Source organism: Corylus avellana, chromosome 8, assembly GCF_965113065.1.
Source record: "Corylus avellana chromosome 8, dhCorAvel1.hap1.2, whole genome shotgun sequence".
NCBI lineage: Eukaryota > Viridiplantae > Streptophyta > Magnoliopsida > Fagales > Betulaceae > Corylus > Corylus avellana.
The window spans coordinates 23,030,898-23,052,626 of NC_142497.1; the positions used below are offsets into that span (position 1 = coordinate 23,030,898).

Here is a 21,729-nt window from a genome sequence, read left to right on the forward strand (position 1 = left end):
TTACCGCATAGAGATGTAAGTTGTAACATGGTCAAAACAAATGAAGGCAGCTACAACAACATAAACTCAAGAGCAAGCAAAAGACTAAAGAGGTCAAGAAAAGTAAAAAAAAAAAAGACTAGTCTTTTGTTTACCAAGTCAACCATGCATAGTTAACTCTTTGCTTTCATCAAAAGCACTTGATTTCTCTAAAATGAAAAGAATGTGGCACACATAATTCTTAGATTCAACAGATCAAAGACTATTGCCTTGTAGGGAAGAAGAGCACCATAAGAATTAGGTTACAGAAATTAATGCCCAAGAAATATGACATTTCTGTTAAAAAAAAGGTAGCAAATAATTGACACTTATCTAAATCCAAATGCAATACAAGTAGAAGGAATGGGTCCATTGATCATTTTATCTTGGCATGAGCCATCTGCTTTTGGAGCACCTCCAAAATAACGATCATGCAAGCTTTCAACTCTTTTCATTCCAAGAAGATAAATGTCTACACATATGAAGTGACATGAGGGAAAAATTGCAAGAAAAATGCAACTAGCATTATGTTCCTTTGAATCAATGCCAAAGTTACGTAATCTTCCAAGAAATAATGAGCATTTCCTCATTTGATAGAAATTAAATTAAAAGACACATACAGAACAAGGACTAAGTTGTCAGGATTAGTGGTTAAATTCTACAAAGCACTAACATTCCTTTGTGCTTCTCACAAATGATAGAGAAGAGAATATCTAGGAACCCTATCATTTACTTTCTATTGATCTGTTGAACTTTTAACAATACTTGCAAGGACTTTCTTATCTGGCACTATCATCTTCTAAATGTGTAATATCATTACAAGTAATAACGGAGAACAAGAAGCAGGGGGAAGAGATCAAAGCTCTGATGACCATGGATTGATCCAGTATATGTCCATGCTAATCTGCACGGATTAATATGAATGTCAAAGTATTGATAATAGAACCAACCAAACATATGATGTAACAACTTGTTAATGCTTTTTAGAAGGTGTATTTTGTTTTTTGTTTGAAGTGTTAAGATGTGACATAAAGGTGAAAGTAGTTTTTGAGTATTTTGTGTTTTTGATTGTTAATGTTTTTGTTTTGAAAAGAGAAGATAGAAGAGAATGAAAAAGCGTTAATAAACAAACTCAGTTATCTCCAAATCAACAAAGCAGGTACCAATGATAAACTACTGCATAAGCACACATGGAAAATTTAATCTGTTGCGGATTTTCCTTCTTTATTTACTTGTATAAATAGTCTCTATCGTTTACCCTTTTCCTACCTCAAAATTGGGGTACAAGCTAAATTGGAGGGAATATAGAATGAGCATTTAGCAAAGGAACACTCAAATATACTTTTAAGGCTGAGCAAATGATTATAAAATAAACAATTCAGATGGTGGTGTAATTATTTCAAACTTTCAAGATTGCAGAGATTCTAAAAGGAAGCACATTTGGCTTCCATTAGCTTCACAGACCTAATCTATGTAATTAAAAGAGTGCCAAAAAATCTGGGATTTTTCTCTGTATCTGAGATCGGGGCTCAGAACTGACATTCAAAACCTCAATAAAAGTATTGTAGTTACAGTTACTGGGAGACAACATCCAACTTCATCTGAACTCGGTAAGAGTTGACAAAAGCTGAAATGCATATGCAGGTATTAAGTCCAACCACTTTCAAAGGGATTTTTATATTGCCCAGATATACAAAATCCTGCAAAACTACAAAGTACCATTTTGATTTGGTTCATGCAGAGGTGATAGATCAATGTATCTTATCTATGCTCTTGAAGGAAGCTTTAGTTACTGGCACTGAGCAAGACAAAAACCATAATCATCAATACCTGGAGCACTAAAATATTCCAATTTGAAAGCAAGAGAGAGAGAGAGAGCTCACAATTTTGCCTTCTATACTATGCTTCCCCGTTTTTTCTACTTCTTTTGCACAAAAATTTGAGTCTTTTTCTTTAGATGCACGCGTCCACGCTTCTACTCTACATTCAACCACTTCTTTTCTCCATGTGATATAGACAAGTAAATTTTGTTAAAGCTTGTGACTCCAGGCTGATGTCTAGATCAGAATAGAGACTGGCACAGAGGGCAAGTTGATTTGTGAGAAGTTGAGAACCACTTGTAGAGACAGGCTGAATGGAACTTGTGTTTGCAGGTCTTGCAAGCAAGGCGAGGAAGGCTGTGGTTGACAGTGTGAATGACACTGTAACAGATAGGGCACTCCTCAACGCCTTCGAATTCTTTGTCAAAGTTGCACTTCCATATTCCGATGGCTTCTGCTAAAGCTCCGTTCTGCATCACAGAAGCAAAGCATATTAAAATAAAAAATAAAAAATAAAAACTTATTATCTACTATGCCTCATACTAATCCTATTCATGTTATTATTAGCTTCCTCTCACAGCTGTCCATTTCAATGGAACACTAGTTTATCTTATTGTCTCATTTTGTCCCTTCTTGTCTGCAGGCAGCCCAACCCCCCATTTCTTTCCCTTCCATAGGAACTGCTTATAGAGTATCCAGTCGCAGGCAACGCTTCTTGCGTCTGATCAAGCTGCCCAACTTCACATCCGCTGCTAGGTCCGTATATAGTCAGATGACTCCATTGATCAAATCATGTCCACCAATAGCATAAAGAACAATTACATGTCTTGAACCCTCTATCAGTAGACAGAAATAAGATCAGAAATTATGAAAGGTGAACCAATATGCCTAACAGGTACCTGATTACGGACAAATGACATCATAGACATTAACCATTTCCTCTGCTTCACTTCACTAATCCCTAGGCTCCTTGTACAATCAACATCCACAGGGCGTAAAGGGTAAGATGCAGGAAGAAGGATGACTAGATCCATTCCTGTTTCATCCTTTGTATAGGTTGCAACAACTTCATTTGCTGATTTACTTACGCTAACTGAAAAATTCTCATTAGCAAATTTTGCTTTCTTAATCTGCATTGCAAAGCAATAATGTCAGAGCTATCCAGTGGTTCTCTAATAATTAAAAACCACAATGGAAAGAAGTTATTTTCATTATCAGAGAGCTGTAAACAGTCAAATCAGGGTGGCCCCTTATAATAGAACAATAATTGGGAGCCAATGTAACTTTAACATTTATTAAATGAAGTTACACAATAACTTTCCATCATGTCCAGGTAAATAGAGCCCACCCCTTATAATAGAACAATAATTGGGAGCCAGTGTAGCTTTAACATTTATTAAATGAAGTTAAACAATCACTTTCCATCATATCCAGGTAAATAGAGCCCACCAAAATAAATAGATTTACTTGAAAATCAGTGCTAATGCCATTTCCTACAAATAAAAACATGTGTCAAACAAACACACCTGGGATAGTTCATTTGCAATCAGAGGGGGGCTGCACCACGCTCTTGTAAAGGATTCAATTGCAGATGATGTAGAACGATCACGTAAATCACTAAACCACCCTCGAACATAAGCAGGAAGAAGACGAAGCATCAGACCAAATATTGCTCCAGCAAGCGAAGCTATTTTCACTTCTTCAACAGGCCAAAGGGATTCCACAAAGCACAACAATGAACCCGTTGAAATGGCACGTGTTGCTGCACTTGCAACTTCTGATATCTCAGCAGGAAGCTCTATGTCTTTCTTCTTCAGGCTATGTACCATATACAGTTCTACAGGAATGTGCTGGAAGAGGCAATCTAAAATCACTGAATTCACGGAATCTTGTATATACTGGACCAGTCTATCCCTTGCATTTGATGATGGTGGTAATGACCATAAATGTGATAGCAACAAAGACCAAGCAAGGAAGACATTTACCTGAAAATATCATCAAACGCTGACATTAGTCCTATGAAAAATGAGATTGGTGAAAAGACAGCAGGGATTATATAAAGTATGCAATCAAGCAAACTTACCCGTTGTTGTGCCACCAAATCCATTTCAAGAACCTCATAAGGTAACTTCTCAATCATGCAAGATATTTCTTCCTTCAAATGGATATCTTGTTTTGATGACAAATCCAGGCGGCTCGAATCCTGGTCACCAGTAGTATTGCTATCCAGGTAACATGCAGTGTCTTCTCCAATGATAGCCAAGTTTAAAACAGGTTCAGTTGAAAGCATAACATAAGCAGCAAACTGCAACAAATGAACTGGTCTGGAGGAAAAAAGAATAGCATACAAAGAGCTAATAGGCCCTTTGCTTAGTCCCCAAAACTCAACCGACTTCACTGCTTTATCTCTAACATGTGACGAAGAACTAACAACACTTGAAGCTATTAACTCCCAGAAGTAGGGATGTTGAAGCCGGTAAGATGCTACAATAGATGCAGCCTCATGACTACAGGAACTCGCGATAGCCTCAGCGATTCCTGTGCAAAAAAATAAGCGAAGAATACCTTCTAGAATCCGGTCTTTAATGGGGTCCAATCTTTCTGTTCTCTCTGCTTGTTGATTAACAAGAGGCCCAGAAAACAGAGAAAATGATAAGAGGGCACTTGTAGCAATATCTATAGGAAAAGGATCCGAAACCAAAACAATTTGCTCAAGTTTTTCAAAAATAACATCCAAGTTATCAGAAGTAGAGACGTTAATGATAGCGTTGTTCACGTTTTCAGCTATTTCCTCCATCATTATGACTGCTGATTGAATCCAACGCCTTAAATGAGACAACAAAAACTCCCAATCTTCCTCATTAAACTCCTTCCAGCAGTAACCAACTGAAATTACCATTAGCTCTGATAGCAACATCTGCACCTCTGGCAGCTTATTAACTGCAGCTGATGCACCAGCGCCATGTCTCTGCTTCCTAAATAATTCAAGCAAAAAAGTTTGCTCCGCAGCACCGACGTTTCTCTCCTGCTTTAGCGCTTGCATACCTTCCATTGCACTAAAAGGATAACAGGATAAAACCAACTGAAACCAATCTTCCATATCTACAACAAAACAAAGATTGGTAGAATTAACAAGCAAATACTATAAACATCACCAAAATGAACTGTTAGCACAACTAAATGACCCTTCATTGCATAGAGAACATGAGGAAGGTGGGACCTGCCACTTGATGGTCCCAACTCCAAAGTAGGATATTGCCATGAATCAAAAGGTCTTAGAACATCATATATTCTATGAACCCTTTCAATGATCCATATTACCTCTCCGCCCCTGCCCTTTCAATGATAACTTATATTTATTGATTAAAAAGAAACATGCATTTACCTTCTCCTGTTTGCCACAAAACCAAAGGTGGGAACAATAGTGTTCTTTGGAGCCAGCCTTCAATAGTATCCTGCATATGATTTTCCTCAGACAAATCAAGTTTAGCGTCTGTAGCAGATTCACCAGATCCAATGTGTCTTCGACATGATGTTCGTACAAGAATGTTCACAAGAGGAGGAAGAATTCTCAAACAGTTTCTGTTTATTTCTTCACCAATAAAAAGTTTATTCACAAGAAATTCAAACAGTGCCATAGCTTTCTCTGTTTCCCATATACCATCTGTGAACAAAGTAAAAAGAAAAGATACAAGAGCTCTCAAGAAGGGTTCTTCAATTTCCTTGACTTCATCACCTGAAGCAGGCCACACATACGAAAAACTATGTGCACTTTTTCCTCCACAAACAAGAGCACCACCAAGTAATATGTTGAAAATGGAATCCAACAAGCTTTCCTGGAAACAACAACTTCTACACTTGGCATATGAACTCAGTAAAGGCAAGAAAGAAGCTACAGCACTGCCTCCTGGCCATTTCCATGTGCACAATATTTCAGCAGCGAGCCAGGCTTTAGAAGTAACCTCTTCCTTAGTTGCTTCCTCGGGTGAAGATGGAATATGTTCAACCAAACCAAAAACTCTATCTACACCAATTTTCAAGATAAGTTTGTTGATAAAAGAAACAAACTTGTTACTCCCAGAAGCCTGCAGTTGGCATATATTGCAATTTGTTGGTCATACCGTTCTTATATCTGAATGAAAGATTTCACACAATTTACACAACTAAAAAAGTGACTTTTAACAAAATCAACTACTCTTTTTTCATGGTGCCAGGGGCTGGTATTAAGAAAACTTTGAAGCTTAGCCTAATATCAAACCCCTTTTCCATTGTTACGGGGGCTGTTATCAGAAAAATTGTGAGAAGTATAACCTAAACACAACCGTTTCCTTATTGGGTTGACAATACCTCTTATGGATCAAGCTGATAAATAAAAAAATATCTATAGTGCTTACTGGCAACTATTGGCTTGCCCAGGCAATGTATATTATTTGGCAAGTAAAAGGAGGGATTCAATATCAACTACACACAGATGTATATTATTTAAGCTACAAAAATGGACAATTGTTTAAAATGGGCATAGCTAGCAATGGTGGCATATCAAGTCAGGCAACTAGCTAACATATTTCTATCAGGTAGTCTATTTTAAATCAGGAGGGCCTCTGGATGTGTGAAGAGCTAAAATTTGTGCTTTGTTATCTGTCAGCGCTGGACAAAGGCCTGCAACAGAGGCCTATTTTTGAAGAACTTTGTCTAAAGAAATGCCTTGACAAAGGGCAGATGTACAGAACCTTTCAACGAGATAGTGCTAGCTCATAAGATTTGCATCCATACTAGATGGATCACATTAAATTCGATTAGTGCTAGTGGGCATAACTAATAACTAGAGTAATAGAAATAGCAATAAGAATGATATCCGTGCTAGAGGCATAAATGGGCTTTCATTACCTGTTTGTCCAACAATCTACTGAGATGGATTCTACGTAGGCCATAGAGTCCATGCATCAGGATTACCCTTAGAACTAGTAAAGAACTATGATCATACTTGTGAATTAACATTTTCTGGAAGAAATATGAAAGAAAAGTAGAGCATTTATAATTATCACGCAAAATGTGAACTGCATACCACAGTGGTAAAAAAGAGATAAGTCCAATAGCTCTAAGCATGCTACCATGCTCCAACTGACAGACCAAGAACCAAAAGCAGAAGACTATCATAGAGGTACTTTCAAGAACAAATTGATAATGCCAAAAGGCATCTGAGGGCTTGTTATATCACCTAGGATAGGTTGGGAATTCAGGTAAATATGTGGGGCAAGCTAGTGCTCTATGGCATTCGATTTTTAGTCGGTTTGGCTTGCATTGGGTCATGCCTTGCAGGGTGAGAGCTTTGTTCGAGAGTTGGTGGTCGGGAGGACGATCCCGGAGCGCAGTTGTGTGGAAGATGATCCCTCTGTGTCTTATGTGGTGTATATGGAATGAAAGAAATGCTAGATGTTTTGATAATTCCACTAGGACTATAGAGGAACTGACCCATTTTTTCCTCTTTACTCTTTACTCTTGGACGGCCGCTTGGCTAGCTCCTATAGAGATTAGCTTTTCTAATTTTCTTTTTCATTTCTCTCCCTCTTAGGCGCTCTCTTTTTATACCGCCCGTGTAAATGGGTTGCGCCCCTTTGCGCCTTTTCTTTATAATACATTTACTTATCAAAAAAAAAAAGATGCGGCATGTTGCATAATGTTCTTTCATGTAAAATAAATAAAACAAAACAAAAACAACAATAAGGCATCAATAACACATAACTGTCCTAATCAGATCAAGCAAGCAGAAAAAGTTCTTCAAAATTCCACTCACATGAATATCAATGGGTGCATTTTCGACATCCAGCGCAGCTGCTACCTTGGGGGTGTTAAGATCAGGATTGATCCACAATGGCCACGTATCACTCTTGCTCAGAAGCTGATCTAAAAGATTTTGTTCCTCATCTCGATCTTGGCAAAGAAATTCAAGAACCTCAAGCATCCACAAACAGCACAAAGAGGTGATTTTATCGGCATTTAGTCTATCTTCACTGAAGATGGCAGAACGAATAGACTGAATCAAGATACTCCCTAATCTCCTTCTATTGTGTATACTGAGGCTTTTCCAGAATTGATTACTTATCTTACAATAAAACCCATGCAGTGACTCACCAAAATCCAACCTGGCCTTGATTATTTCTTTGGAGTCATCATCAATTGCATCATCTATAGCTGTCCCAATGCTAAACTCCCAGTCCATAAAAAATATTGCAGCTGAAATACCTGGCAGTAGCCCATTTTCCTCTCCGAGTGTCTTTAAGCAAAAGAAGCTACCATCAAGTACTTCAAGAGCAAACTGAGCCATCTCACACACATTGAAAGAGCTTTTCAGTTCCACCCCATAACTCTTTGCCCCAGCAGCTAACATAGAACCTGCATCCCTAACCCAACTCAAAGATGACTCCAGAACAAAAGAGAGTAACTTTCTGAAAACCTCCTCAAATATCATGATCAATGTATTTCTGGACACAAAGGAAGTTTCATCCCCTTCTTTACCAAGAACAGCACTGCGGGAAAGGGCAGATGCTTAAGGTCGCAATATGTAATAATCAGAATCAAACACTCAAGTCATCAATTTCAATTTTTTCTCGTATAAGCACCAAGAACTCAAATGCAAGACAATCACCATTGAAAGAATCAAAATTCATTCAAATATCCAGTCAAATGCAAGATAATCAAAGCTTTCCTACAAATAGAACATAGTCAACTCCAAGGAAAGGGCGACTACTAAACAGAGAAGTGATTTTGGTGAAAAACAATTATGAAGAGGAGCCAGATAGTATCCATTCTTTGGCTAGGGGATTCTTTTGGAAGCAATACCTCAAAGTAGTGTTTGTGTCATTATATAAAATTCAACCAAAGGGCCGATAGGGAAGTAACAGACCATGATAGGAGCATCATATTGGTAAACCAGAAGAGATTAAGGTAAAGCAAGGGTTGATGCAGAATGTGCAAGTAAAAGAGTTACTTCGTATATGGAAACCTCAAAATGAGTGAACTACCAAAGTACCGCAGTACAGCAAGTTATGAATATGATGCATTACGAAGAGTCTATATATGATTTTTTCATAATTTTTTGTGCTATGCTTATGGTTGAAGTATAATATCAAATTAAATATTTACAGTTCATTTACTTCGCCATAAGCCATGATGTCAATTCCAGATTAAGAGTCAGACATGATCGAAACACATCATTACAAAAGTCTTGATTCACATACCACAGAAACTGAGAATCAGAACTTCTGAAGGGAGGAAGTGAACGGGCAATAGCAAGAGCAGCCAGTTCTAAATGCTCATGATGCCAGTGATCTGGTTTGACACCTTTTCGAGAACAAAAATCTTCTCCCGCTTTCCTCATTGTAATTTTATCTCTTGCTTTCTCTAACAGCACTGCCAACACTGCTATTTGGTTGGAGACTCGGTAGTCAGGCACAGCTCCAGAATGCTTTAAGTCAATTGCATATGTTATAACAGAAGCCCACTGCTCAGAGAAATATTCATCATCAAGCAAGGCAAGCAATAAATCTAGTCGAGCACTGGTAGAGCAATCATCTCCACGCAAACACCAAGGAACAAAAATTTCACTGAACATTTGTATAAACTGCTCTTCCTTCAATTGCTTATCCCTTCCATCAGACAGATAACTACAGGAGTGACCTTTATCGTGAATAAAAAGTTCTTGGAGTATCTTGCGTGGTCCAAATACAGAAACAGCAACTGATAGAAGTCTCACACTCTCTGGTGAGTCCTGTCATAAAAAAACATAGAATTCAAGAGTGAATATGTAAATAAAGAGAACATATAAAAATCACATCATGGATTCTAACAAGAATACTCAATGTATAAGACCTCTGAAATCTCAATTACCAATTGAACTCCATAAAATTAATGGATAACTAAAAGAAATAAGTTCCTCACAGAAATTAGTTTTCCTTGCATAGTTGTATGTCATGTAGAATTGCTCAAACTATAGTGTATATAGAGATTAAGAAATCACTGTTTTAAGGCCTTCCCCAAAATCAGATGCTATTGCTCCTTTATATTTCTGTTTTTTTAGATGAGTACTCCTTTATATTTCTCAAAACCTTCATAAAGTAAAATAATACATTAGAATGCAAAAACTTCAATGTTCTCATGAACACCAGCTTCTTTTCATTTCACATGACATGGATTTTCATTTCCCTTTTTTTCTTTTTTTTTGATGGCCTGGTGGGCCACCTGAGTATCACATGAATCATTCTGAGGCAGACACCAGGAAAACTGTCCCCATTAGCTAAAGATGCCATGAGGATAAGTTTTCTAATACACGACTGGTAGGACGGACAATGCTCACAGACGGCCCCCATTTGATGAAATACGACTCAGCATGGAACTCAATTGGCAGACAATGAGCACACAAGTGGTACAGTGTGCATTTCTCATGTGCCTTTTTGCGTCAATGACGTAGAAAAGTGAGATATCTTTAAAAAATAAAAATAAAATCCCACAAAAGTAGAATAAATCAACAGTACTTTCAATCTTACTCCAATCAGAAGAGTTTGCGCAGTAATAACTTACTATTGATCTTATCAACGGGAAAGACTTCACCAACATTGGTCCCACCAAATCAACCAAAAGCCAATTTTCACCTCTATGAACTGCATGTTGCTCCATTAATGAGATAAAATGAGTGACCCGCTCTAAATGTTCAGTAGCTCTTTCTTTGTCCTCTGTTTGCTGCAGCATAACCAGGCAAGTTTCCTGAAATTCAACAGCGAAACCCGAGAGCAGATCATGTTCCACTAAACTTATGCCTGAAAGAATTTCAATAATACACTCTCCCAAGTCTCTAAAATAGCTCATTGGATACTTAATAGTCGATGTTTCCACTTTCTTCTCATTAGAAGGTGAATCATTGTTCTCAGATGAATCTGCTGATATTCTGGAGAAGACTTTGTCCTGGTTATTTAAGCTGACAAAAAACATGTAGTCTTGCCACAAAAGCTTTACAAGGATATTGTCAATCAGAGTGACCTGAAAATGACGGATGGAATCCACTCCCTCACAGTATCTGCTATCAAACAGAAGACCACAATCACAAAAGCAAGGAAAAAAAACAGAATAAACCTGACAGCAAAAGAAGAATATGATAATAACAAAAATAAACTCAAGCTCCACTGAATGCACATGCAACTAGATCTACAAAATATAGGATGCCACAAGAAAAATAAGAAAGAAAAGCCAACCTTGATGCATTACGTAATCCCCAAAGAAAACATTCTTTAAATGCCCGGAAGAATGCTAGTCTATTGGCATTTGAGGAATGGGACGGATTCCTTCCTGCCCATAGGCTCTGGAAAAAGTCAAGAAAAAACTTCTCTCCCACTATTGCTTTAGGCGGCAGAGTGTCTAAGAATAGAACCAAAGCTGGGTAAGAAACCTGCTGAGATCCAAAGCAACCATTCTTGAGAAAATGCCAAAACCGATTGAGAACGATTTTTTGAACATTCAAGGACGTCCAACTGTCAGGGAATCTTTTAGAAAATAGTAACACTGCATCCCACATTGATGAATGACAAGCAGGATCCTTCTCCTGGAAAGCACCAAGTATTGTGCCAGAAAGAGTTTTTATACTTCCTTCATTAAAAGTGTGAGGAATGTTTTTTATAAAACTCCTTAACACAGAAAATGCAGCTGACCGGATAGAAGAGCTTTGAGACTTCAAAAAGTCAACAAAATATTTATTAGCACTAAACAACTTTTCAGCAAACAAAATAGCAATTTCCCTAGCCTTTGAAGCATGTTTTGGTTCGGGAGCTACGTTTTCAGAACCAGGTCTTTCTAACTGCATGCTAACCAACACATCGAGTAGTGTGGCCAGTGCCAGTAACGATCCAGATATCACCTGCAATTCAAGAATATAAGGGACAAAATTCAGAGACGATATAATAGCAAACCACCTTATCGAAAAATAATAAAGAGTAAATATTGAACACAGAGATATAATGACACTTGTACACAGTTAGAAACGTACTCCCGCCCGCACCCAACTTGGTTATCATTAGGCAACAATTACTCTTTCTCTAGCATGAATGAAACCTCAACCTTCTTATCTCTGAAACGGAAATGTTCAAAGAGAAATGTTCTAACCAATATACCACAGAGGCTACACTCTTTCAACCATTAAGGAGCAAAGCTTCATACAAAAAACTCCCATGAATCAACCGTAAACAATGTGGCATCAATTTCATCCGAATCAAACCCCACCAAGCCCATGACCAAAGAAGAACCTTTCAATTGTGTGGCCCAGATTGGAAGCAACAACTGGATACTTTTTGGTTAAACAACCAAATTTCCTAGTATGGCGACTGAATCAGAAATCCACAATGAGATTTCAATGCTTAAAGTGGTAATCTAGTTGGCAACTTCTCAAGGAAATGAAGCTTTGGGGTTCTAAAAAAAGAGTGGTGCATGATTCAGAAACATCGATAGGTTCAAATTAGTTCAAGAGTTGGGAGTGTTGGCCGATGGAATGAAAAAATACATAAAATGTCTGGTGTTTTTAGCCTCATGGTCCACAACCTTCACTTGCAGCCTGCAAGCTTTGATTCATTTGGACTTTGCTGTCAATTTTCCTTTTGACCAATAAGAAGAATGACCATACTATGAGAAACCCATCAAATTTAGAATGCTTCATTAACCATGAAGCTGTAGGCGTGTCTTCTAGTCGTCGTAAAGGAAAGGCTCACATTTTTTTAGCGTTGAGCGCTTCGTGTGGGCTTAAGGTGTTTGTGGGTTTAGGGCTTTAGGTGTTTTGTGGGTCTTTGGCAGTTTGGTGTTGGGGTGTTTGGGGGTTTTTTTGAACGTTCTAGTTAGGTATTTTCTGTTGTATACTATCTGTGTACATAGGGGCGCCTTTTGCTTTTAATAAAATTTACGATTACTTGTCAAAAAAAATTTCCTGAGGTTTTGATTGAGCTGTTAATTCAAAAGACAAAAGGGGCTAAAGTGCATGTCATGTATAGTAACTAAAGAGATCCAAGAAACTTCTAGAAGTGCGAGGGAAGCCCGTGTGGTTATAATAAAACCTGAGAGAGGTTGGAGTATTTTACCCTATCTTTCTCCTTTTGTGGTCTGAGCAGTGAGAGAGATGAGAAGGGGGTTACCAAGGAATAGAGTTGGAAGAGTAACACTAAAGGATATGTTGGAAGCTGAGTGAGAAGGAATTTACTATTCTTCCCCTTTTTTCTATGTTAGGAACCATTTATTTACACATTTTATATCTTTTTATTTTTTTATTTTTTTATTTTTATTATTATTATTTTTTTTTAAGTTTTCACCTTCACGATAAAATAATAGTAAGGGGGGTATCTTTTGCTCAAGCAAATGTTTACCTGCTGATGCATCTCTTTCAACTCGTCCGAAGCAACTGCTTTATCAGACATATTTTCTGGTGAGAGCTTTAAATTTTCTTCCAGATACATAAATATCTCATTTGTGCAAAGCATTAAAGCATCTAATCTCTTCTCCTGTGCTTGAAAGGCTGCCTGTTGTTCACAATTTACGTAAGATTAAAACCTAAACTGAATTCATAAATACAACTTGGCCGTTGATTGAATAATTGACCAGATTCTATAAATGCATTGAAAAGCTGCTTAAGAGGCTCACTTAACAGGATGAGATGAACATATTTACACTACAGAAACAGATTTGAATCTCCAAAAAGAAAGAAGAAGAAGAAGATCTGAAATGCATAGAAGGAAAAAGTTTATGACAAATTTGGCAACATTATCAGATTGACATATTGAAATTGTATAGATAGGCATTTAAATGTATTTCATCTGTAAAAGTTTATGAAAAATTTGGCAACATTATCAAATTGACATATTGAAATTGTATAGATAGACATTTAAATGTACAATTTCATCTGTAAAAAAAAAGCTAATAAACAAAAATTTATGATGAACATATCTCATATTCAACAAATTAAATGTTCATCATACGCACTCTTCTAAGCATACCCTGCATTATAAATTTCAATTCACTGGCAATTGTCAGCACCATTCACACCCAGCCCAATGCTGGAAAAGACCATCTAGACAAATGTCAGGAAATTACTCAAGGTTGACTTCAAAGTAGACGACATTCAGGCCCTGCATGTTAAATGATAATCTAGGTCAACAGGCCCAAATTGCACCTGTAGCCAATATTTTTTAACATCCAAGGCTAATATACCACCAAATAAATTATTCCAAAAAGCACAATTGAGAAATCAATAAATTGCATTACATCCTCCTGTTTCTTTTATAGTTAGGCAGACTATCATTTTTGGCAATATCCCACTACAAGACATGTAAAATTAACATTTAAAACATGGTAATTTTTATGAAACGGACCTGTAATGATCTTTTTGCAGCTTGAGAAACTTCAAAAACGGGATCAAATTGAGAAAACCACCATGGCCCCATCAAAGACTTCAGATGTGGAGCTAAATCTCTCCTGTGAAACAAAAACAAGAGTTCCACAAGCAAATTATCAATGCACTTGGGCAAAATACGGGTAATCACGGACAAGTAAAAATGATGAAAAGTGCTGCAGAAATTAATTCTATTAAATGGCAAGCTTGAATATGCTACCACTATACGGAAATCCTTCAAAAACATATAAATTCATGAATTCGAGACAAGAGATCCTTGCTGAAAACAATATAAGATCTTATTAACTTGCCGCATTGATCAGATCAGACTACCATCAGCAAACAAAAAAAAATGATAAGGAGATATTCACTCATGTTACAGCCTGCATTAGTAACAAATTGGCAGCAACCTAGTAATGTAGAGGCTGAAACATGCAGAAAAGCTACCACTATGGTAGCTCAAGCAAAAGCAATGGCTTTGTCAAGATATAACCTAAAATCAATTTCCAAACAGGTATCACAAGAAGCTGAAAAAAAAAAAAAAAAAAAAAGAAGATAAGTTCACACCCGACAGCAACTACAAGATTAGTCATTGTGTCATGAGTGGCTCGTCGAACTTCCCTATTATAGTCCTGCAACAGCCTCTTGTATTCGAATGCCTGCCCAAAAAAAAAAAAAAACACAGGGTACTCAAAAGTCTAAAATAAATAAACAATTGCCAGAAGTACCAGCTTATATAAATATTAGCCGGGCATCATGCATGACAAACTACAGTGCCAATGATTTCGATTAAAATGTTAATTAGCAATGAAATATCCAAGTCGTTACTGAGAGATGCTGATGCTGATTGCTGCATCTATAGAATGGTTAGATGTGAATCATCCCCTTTGAGTGCACTATGACCAACACATGTGACCAAAATCTAAATGGAGAGAGATGAAAAGCAATACCCATTGTGGAATAATCGGTACTATGTCCCTCGCAGGCTTCTCCTTGAGCAGCACAGATAGAGATTGCAAAGCTTTAAGCTGTTGAAGAAAAAGAAAAAGCCAATTAGTTCTTACTTCTTACCATATAGCAAAAATTAACATCGTCCTACACTTAAGTAATATTAACATCGTCCTACACTTAAGCGTGTTCGGAGAAACTTAATTTGAGAGGTAAAGTATTTCAGAGCCTTGAAAATTGGTAGATAATCAACAAAAAAAATAATAACCTTTGTAGTGGGATCCTTCCTTCCAAGCCTCTTCAAGTGCTGTGCAACTTCACCATCTATGTCCTGCAAACCCGAAAACATAAAACACAGAGAAAATGCAGAATTATCACATAGACACCATAATTCACAACGCAATTAGACTCTAATCCATGACATAAAATTCAAAGTACAGCGGTTTAACGCGAAATTCTCCAACTTTTGCATGAAAGATTACAGGTTCAACTTCTATTTTCTTCAAATTTCTTTTAGGAAAAAATCAAACTTGAGGAAGCGTACAACAAACGGGATTGAGTCGTCGCTAGCGAGAGAAGAATCGAGACGGGAGCCGCCGACATAGCCGCCGAATCCAACGGTGGCTGTGGAACCCGCCGGCACAAGCGACGCCGCCAAACTGAATAATAATAAATAAATAAATAAATTGAATTTTAATGCATAGAATAACAAAATTAGCGATTTATATTGAAGAATTCAAAAATTTTACCTGCTGCTTGAAGGTCTTGCCTTGCCCTTAGCTCCTTCTCCTTTCTGTCTTCCCATTCTGTATCTCTCTCAAAAACGGTGAGAGAGCTTTGTCTATTTACAGTGATAGCTGCGGAAGAGTTCAGAAAACCTTTCTGTGATCGGAAGCCGTTGATTGTTTCGGCTGCTCTCTCCTGCCCCAAAAGGAATTACGAGAGGTTTAGTTTAGTCTCTGCTGGCCGCCTTTGATGTTATTAAGGCTAGATCGAGCTCGTTATCACAATTACCTGTTAGGACGATATTTCAGCTGTTAAGGCGAATTGTTTCAACACCTGAAATATCAAAAAGAATTTTAAAATTTGTCTTTGAAAAAAATATAATAATAAGAATAATAATAATTTTGTGTATTTCTATTTAATCTAACTTTTAATGGCCTTTGATATATATATATATATATATATATATAAAGAAATAAGATGAAAAAAATGTAAGTGAATTTTAAAATTTAAAGTCATAGTTTTGTGTTTAATTATTCGTTTGAAATTATTTTTTGATTGTACAGAATTCTTTAGACATCAAAATATAAACCAAGTTAAAATTAAATAAATAATAAATGTTGTAATATTTCGTTGAAAACTTTTATAATTTTAGTTATAACTTTTTGATGGAATTAGATAAAGTGATTTTGGGAAGGAAAATAGATAGTTTATATCATTTATTTTCCATTAAAGCTATTGGGAATTTAAAAAATAAAATAAAAAAAAATTAAAGTGTACGTGAGAGTTATGCCTAAAGAATTTGATATTAACTGAAAAAATACATAGCCAATCTATAACATTTTGCAACCGACGCAGTCAAGCAGGTCTCTTGGGTTTGGGCTTATGGGTTTTCACCATTTACAAACTTTCTATTATCCCAAACCAACAAAATCTTATTGTTAATTTTCTTGATATTTTATCTTCTATCTACTTTGCAATTTACTATGGAGTAGTGCAAGAGATATCTATTCCCCTCTCCCCCTGTTCTTTATTGAAAAATCCCAACAAAATGAAAGGGAAGTATTTCATCTCCTTTTATCTCTTCTTTTCAAATCCCCTCTTCCACTTGTCTTCTCCTTTCCTCTCCCTCCAGACTCCCAAATATAGTCCAAGAGATAAAGGTGAACAAAGAGAGCATAAAAGCAAAACTCATGAACCTTGTTTATGACTACGGATGTCTCTGCAATTTCATAGGCGAAAAGCACAGTTTTAAACAAAATGGGCAATGGCAAGGAATCCCAATCCTAGCTCGAATTAGAAATACAAATAATTACACCATTAAGAAATTGTCTAAAGAAGCCGGATGTGGAAAATATCTAGAAGAAACTAATTTTACAGACCATAATCTTACATCATCAGTTAATGGGCTTCGAAAAAATGATTGAGATCTACAGCAATTTGCTGCTCAAATTTCAAATAACAATGAGCCTCTCCTACAAATACAAGCAAAAGAAGGGTGATAAAGAACTAAATCATACTACACAAGGCTAATATATAGGTACACAGCCCAAAGGCATATATGTGTGAACCTTTTCTTACCCCTCTGTAAAAGAATCAAGCAAACCTATTTGCAAGGTGGAAAAATGTAAATGTACGTGTGAAATATTTTCTTTAATCTACCATGTTCATCAATCAAAAAATATTACAATCAACGCTGCAACCAAAGCATGATCAGCAAATCCGGGAAATATAGTTAGTCGAAATTTATCCCTCCCTACAAAAAGCTGCCGCAACTTGTACATAAGACTAGTCTGCAAGAAAACATATCCGTAAGAGTCAGACTTTATCATACATTACAAGTTACAGTAAATTCAAACCACAAATTAAGAGGGAAAACTACATATAACCAATCTACAACATTGCAGCAGCCAGTGGTACATGACCAATCTATATGAGGCAATTTAATGTTAAGGAATGAAAAGATGCATGAAGAACAACATTAAAAATGATTAATTAAAACAAAATTCATGCATGAGAAGTTAGATGGATCTATTGAAAGATGAGCAAGACCGATATTAATGTCATTTCTGCAACACATACATATAACTTTCCAAGAAAGAGTAATGTGGTTCAAGTTTGGGAGGTTCAAGAAGATAGACAAATATGGCCACATAGGAAAAAAAACATAGTTTAAAAGTTATGTAAAGCAGAACAACAAAGAAGTCATGTAGCTTATCCAGAACTTTGTTGAGCATAGCTATAAAAGGTGTACCAAGTTTAAGTACCATATTGCTTTTGTCCAATCATCATATTTACGCAGTTGTAGTAAATCTCCATTGAAGATTATTAAACAACATAACATCTAGACAGTACAAAAATCAGGCACCCAATATGCACTTAACCTTCATTAATATGATCGACCAATATCATTTCATTGGCAAGACATAAACTTGTAATAACCCATAAAGGCGTATGACTAGAATAATTGAGGCATAAACATTGCGAAAGTCCCCAAGTGAAGATCTGATATAACATGTCAATAAACCATCCTCCCTTTAACATTTACATCTTTAGGTTTGGACTTGGACCCAGTTATCATTTACCCTTCTGACTACTACTAATTTAAAGTCTCTGGGTTTGTACCCAATTATCATTTAGTGTCCATGTGATTTAGTGATTTCAAAACATGTATTAATGAAAACGCAATTTTTAAAAATGTAGTAAGTTTGAAAAAGTCTTAATGCCACTTTCACTGCTTATTCTAAAGAAATCCAGGGCTATTGATCTTAAGGACTTGGGTTCCTATTAGTCTTGTAAGTGGAGCTTACAAGATTATTGCCAAGGTCCTTGCCAATAGGCTTCTCAATATCAAAGCCTCATAATGCTTTTGTTAGAGGTAGGCAAATCATTGACTTTGTACTCATAGCTAATGAATGTCTCGATAGCAGGATAATATCTATTGAGTTAGAGGTGCTTTGCAAAATGGATATTGAGAAGTCCTATGATCATGTCAATTGTGTAACAAACCCGAACAAACGCTAACCACATCTGTGCTATCACCCCAAAAGAACTAATCAATTTGGAGCCAGTACTCTAATACCACATGGCACTACAAGGTGGCCTAATACCATTTGTAACGACCCAGAGAACATGCTAACCACATTTGTACTATCGCCTTAAAATGACTAGTCAATTTGTAACTTTTCTAGAATCAATTATTAATCTTAGTTTCACCTACTTAGTAAGTAATATGGAACTTAGCATCCATGAGTGTCTTTATAAACCACTCACTTTATGTTGTCAAATCATCTTCTCAATATGGGACTAGAGTGTTACAATTTATAGTTCCTTCTTTATTTGTTGAGGAGGTGAGGATTCGGGGAGAAATAGCACTCTTGGATAGCTCATAGTATTTCTTTGGTGTGTTCTTCTGTTTTAGTGAATGGCAATCCATCTAATTTCTTTAGTAGCTCCTGTGGGTTGAGACAATGAGATACTTTGTCACCTTCTCCGTTTGTTATTGTTATGGAGATCTTAAGTAAAAGCTTTCTGCAATCGTTAATGGGGTGTTCTCTCATGCTTTTTTGTGGGGTATAGCCATTAGCCACTCTGGTGTGATTAACATATCACACTTCTTGTTTGCGGATGACACCATAGTCTTTTGTGGTGCCAATCCTAACCGCCTACGCTATGTGTGTGTCATATTTTTATGTTTCAAAGCTATTTCCGGTCTGAAAATGAATATGGCTAAGTCAGAAATGGTTCCATTGGGTAATGTCGTTAATGTTGCCTGCGAAATCCCGAGACCAAATGCGCTCTTACTCTTCTGACTACTGCAGGTTATTTAACCACTCACACGTATGCATACATATTCCAACCGAATACAGAATAAGATAACCAAAATCTGGACCCTTTTGAGGCTTTAGTGAGGTAATTTGCAATGCCAGTAGAGTTTAGCACATATATACCTGAGCTAGTATCTCATTGCCTTTGTAGATGGTGCATGATTTCTGGAAAGTGGAACCTTTCAACCTCAACTCAGAGGCCGAGTCATCAAGAATCACCTCCAACTCGGCCTTACCCTTCCTCTGCACCCTGAATATCAAGTCCTTTTGGTCTTCGTCCCCCTTGAACCCTTCCCACGATCCATTCTGCAACAAGATACATAGACTTTTAAAAATGATTTTCTTCAGAAAAAAAAAAAAGAATTTCCAGGAAATATTTTCAGGGGAACCAAGCCGACGCAGCGACTTTACTTACATGGTGACGGTGCATGGAAATCAGAGGATTTCCTTCGGAGTCGAGGAGGAGAACTCGCTTACGGGCCAAGGATTTGGAAGACTTACGGTCAACCTTGAAAACGATGTTACCGGAGGCGTCGGCGAACCCGAGATCGCCATGTGTAAGGCCGGGATGTTTCTTGGACACGAAGAGATCGACCGGGATCAGAACGTTAGCCGGGTACCCCGCAGCCGAATCGGCCATGGGTAGATTGGGGATTGATACGCACAGAAAGAATATCGCAAATTGGTTGGACAGTGGCGATGAAAACGAGAAAAAAAATAAAAAGGGTTAATAAGAATTGTAAGTATCTTGAAAAGTCACGGGGGTTTTGTTTCTTTTCCCCTTTTTGCATTGCATTGGACAGAATCAGATGCGTTTAGCCGACATTGATTGACTTTGATTGAAAGGTCCTGAGGTGTAAAGTCAAAATAGGATGATTCAACTGAGGGAGACGAATGTTACAGCACTGAAAAATAAAAATAAAACTATCTAAAGTAATTGGGAAGCATGCGAGGAAGGTGATTTGGCGGAAAGGAGAGAATTGGTGGAGGCTGGCGGTGGTATTGCCCATTGGGAATTTGGGATGTAAAAGTTGGTCAGAAGAATTAGTGCTGCGAAATATTTGAATTGGTCAGAAGGGTTTAAGGTGCAAGGTGGATCCATCATCCAGATTTCTTCGAGTAGGCGCCAGCCGTCATATATTTGGTGAAGACAATAAATGAAGAAGGCGTGTCAAACTTTGAGTGGATGAGCTGCGCTTGCGTGGAAGGCTTAATTGGTGTTTAGGCGGAAGGATATGGAAGAATCATCGGCTGACGTGGATGGGGGAGTTGTAGCCTGTAGGAATAATTTCGCGGGCTTTCATGTGGGCTACCTCAAAGGCTCAAAGTAACTAACCCCATTGCAATTTTTAAATCCTTTTATTAATTCCAAAATTTCCATTAACCATTTTTCATTCCAATATTATTCCATTGGCCATCAAAAAAAAAAAAAAAAACTCTGATTCGTATTGTTCATTGAGAAATCTTACTAGTATACATTATACAATATTTGAAGATCACCACAAACCTCCATTTTTCTTTTCTATACCTACCATCATATCAAATAGTTTTGAGTTTGCTTTGTTTGATGTAACGTTTTATTTCTCTTTTTTGTTTTCTCTTTTCAAAATAATAATATTAACGAACAACTTCAAAGACAAAACATTCAAAACTGATTTCACTTTTATGTCACATCAAAATACTTTTTCAAACAGAAAAAACAAAAAGCATCATCTAAAAAGCATTAACCAACGAAGCCAACGGTTTTGCCACATACTAACCAAACCAAACCAAGTTTATTTATTTTACATATTTTAGTTCTAGAGGGACAAAGTTTCGGCCAAATTGTTAGAGGAATTTCTTATTTCATAGTCTATTAAATTGACATTTGTTTTTAAAGCATATGAGTCTATGTTAGAATTACATGCTTTAAAGGCATATGTTAGTTTAATAAACCTGATTAGAAGAATTTTTCCCCAACCTAATTTTGAGAAAAACT

At 36.9% G+C, this 21,729-nt stretch overlaps 2 protein-coding genes across 2 annotated transcripts; both read right to left on the reverse strand.

Annotated features, from left to right (window-relative positions):
- Positions 1-575: 575 nt before the first annotated feature.
- LOC132163282 (HEAT/U-box domain-containing protein) lies at positions 576-16,147 on the reverse strand. Its single transcript, XM_059573510.2, has 17 exons — positions 15,951-16,147; positions 15,746-15,860; positions 15,470-15,532; positions 15,204-15,281; positions 14,821-14,912; positions 14,234-14,336; positions 13,232-13,384; positions 11,084-11,742; positions 10,416-10,908; positions 9,077-9,606; positions 7,633-8,365; positions 5,224-5,923; positions 3,922-4,940; positions 3,365-3,823; positions 2,738-2,968; positions 1,902-2,308; positions 576-922 (listed from the first exon to the last, which is right to left on the reverse strand). The coding sequence occupies exons 1-16, from the start codon at positions 16,004-16,006 to the stop codon at positions 2,081-2,083; spliced, it is 5,712 nt and encodes a 1,903-aa protein (XP_059429493.2). The 5' UTR covers positions 16,007-16,147; the 3' UTR covers positions 576-922; positions 1,902-2,080.
- Positions 16,148-17,192: 1,045 nt separating this feature from the next.
- Positions 17,193-21,174, reverse strand: LOC132163764 (LURP-one-like protein (DUF567)). The gene is made up of 3 exons (XM_059574136.2): positions 20,167-21,174; positions 19,875-20,057; positions 17,193-17,717 (listed from the first exon to the last, which is right to left on the reverse strand). Exons 1-3 carry the CDS (start codon positions 20,389-20,391, stop codon positions 17,595-17,597), a joined length of 531 nt encoding a protein of 176 aa, XP_059430119.1. The 5' UTR covers positions 20,392-21,174; the 3' UTR covers positions 17,193-17,594.
- Positions 21,175-21,729: the final 555 nt, after the last annotated feature.

Excerpts from the sequence above, each read along its gene's own strand:
- LOC132163764 (XM_059574136.2), bottom strand. The coding sequence starts at position 20,391 with ATGGCCGATTCGGCTGCGGGGTACCCGGCTAACGTTCTGATCCCGGTC. Across the intron at positions 20,058-20,166 it reads TTTCCATGCACCGTCACCAT|AATGGATCGTGGGAAGGGTT; the intron begins GTAAGTAAAGTC and ends ATCTTGTTGCAG. Across the intron at positions 17,718-19,874 it reads GCAATGAGATACTAGCTCAG|ACTAGTCTTATGTACAAGTT; the intron begins GTATATATGTGC and ends GTTTTCTTGCAG.
- LOC132163282 (XM_059573510.2), bottom strand. The coding sequence starts at position 16,006 with ATGGGAAGACAGAAAGGAGAAGGAGCTAAGGGCAAGGCAAGACCTTCA. Across the intron at positions 10,909-11,083 it reads GGATTACGTAATGCATCAAG|ATACTGTGAGGGAGTGGATT; the intron begins GTTGGCTTTTCT and ends GTTTGATAGCAG. Across the intron at positions 2,309-2,737 it reads TGTCATTTGTCCGTAATCAG|AACGGAGCTTTAGCAGAAGC; the intron begins GTACCTGTTAGG and ends TCTGTGATGCAG.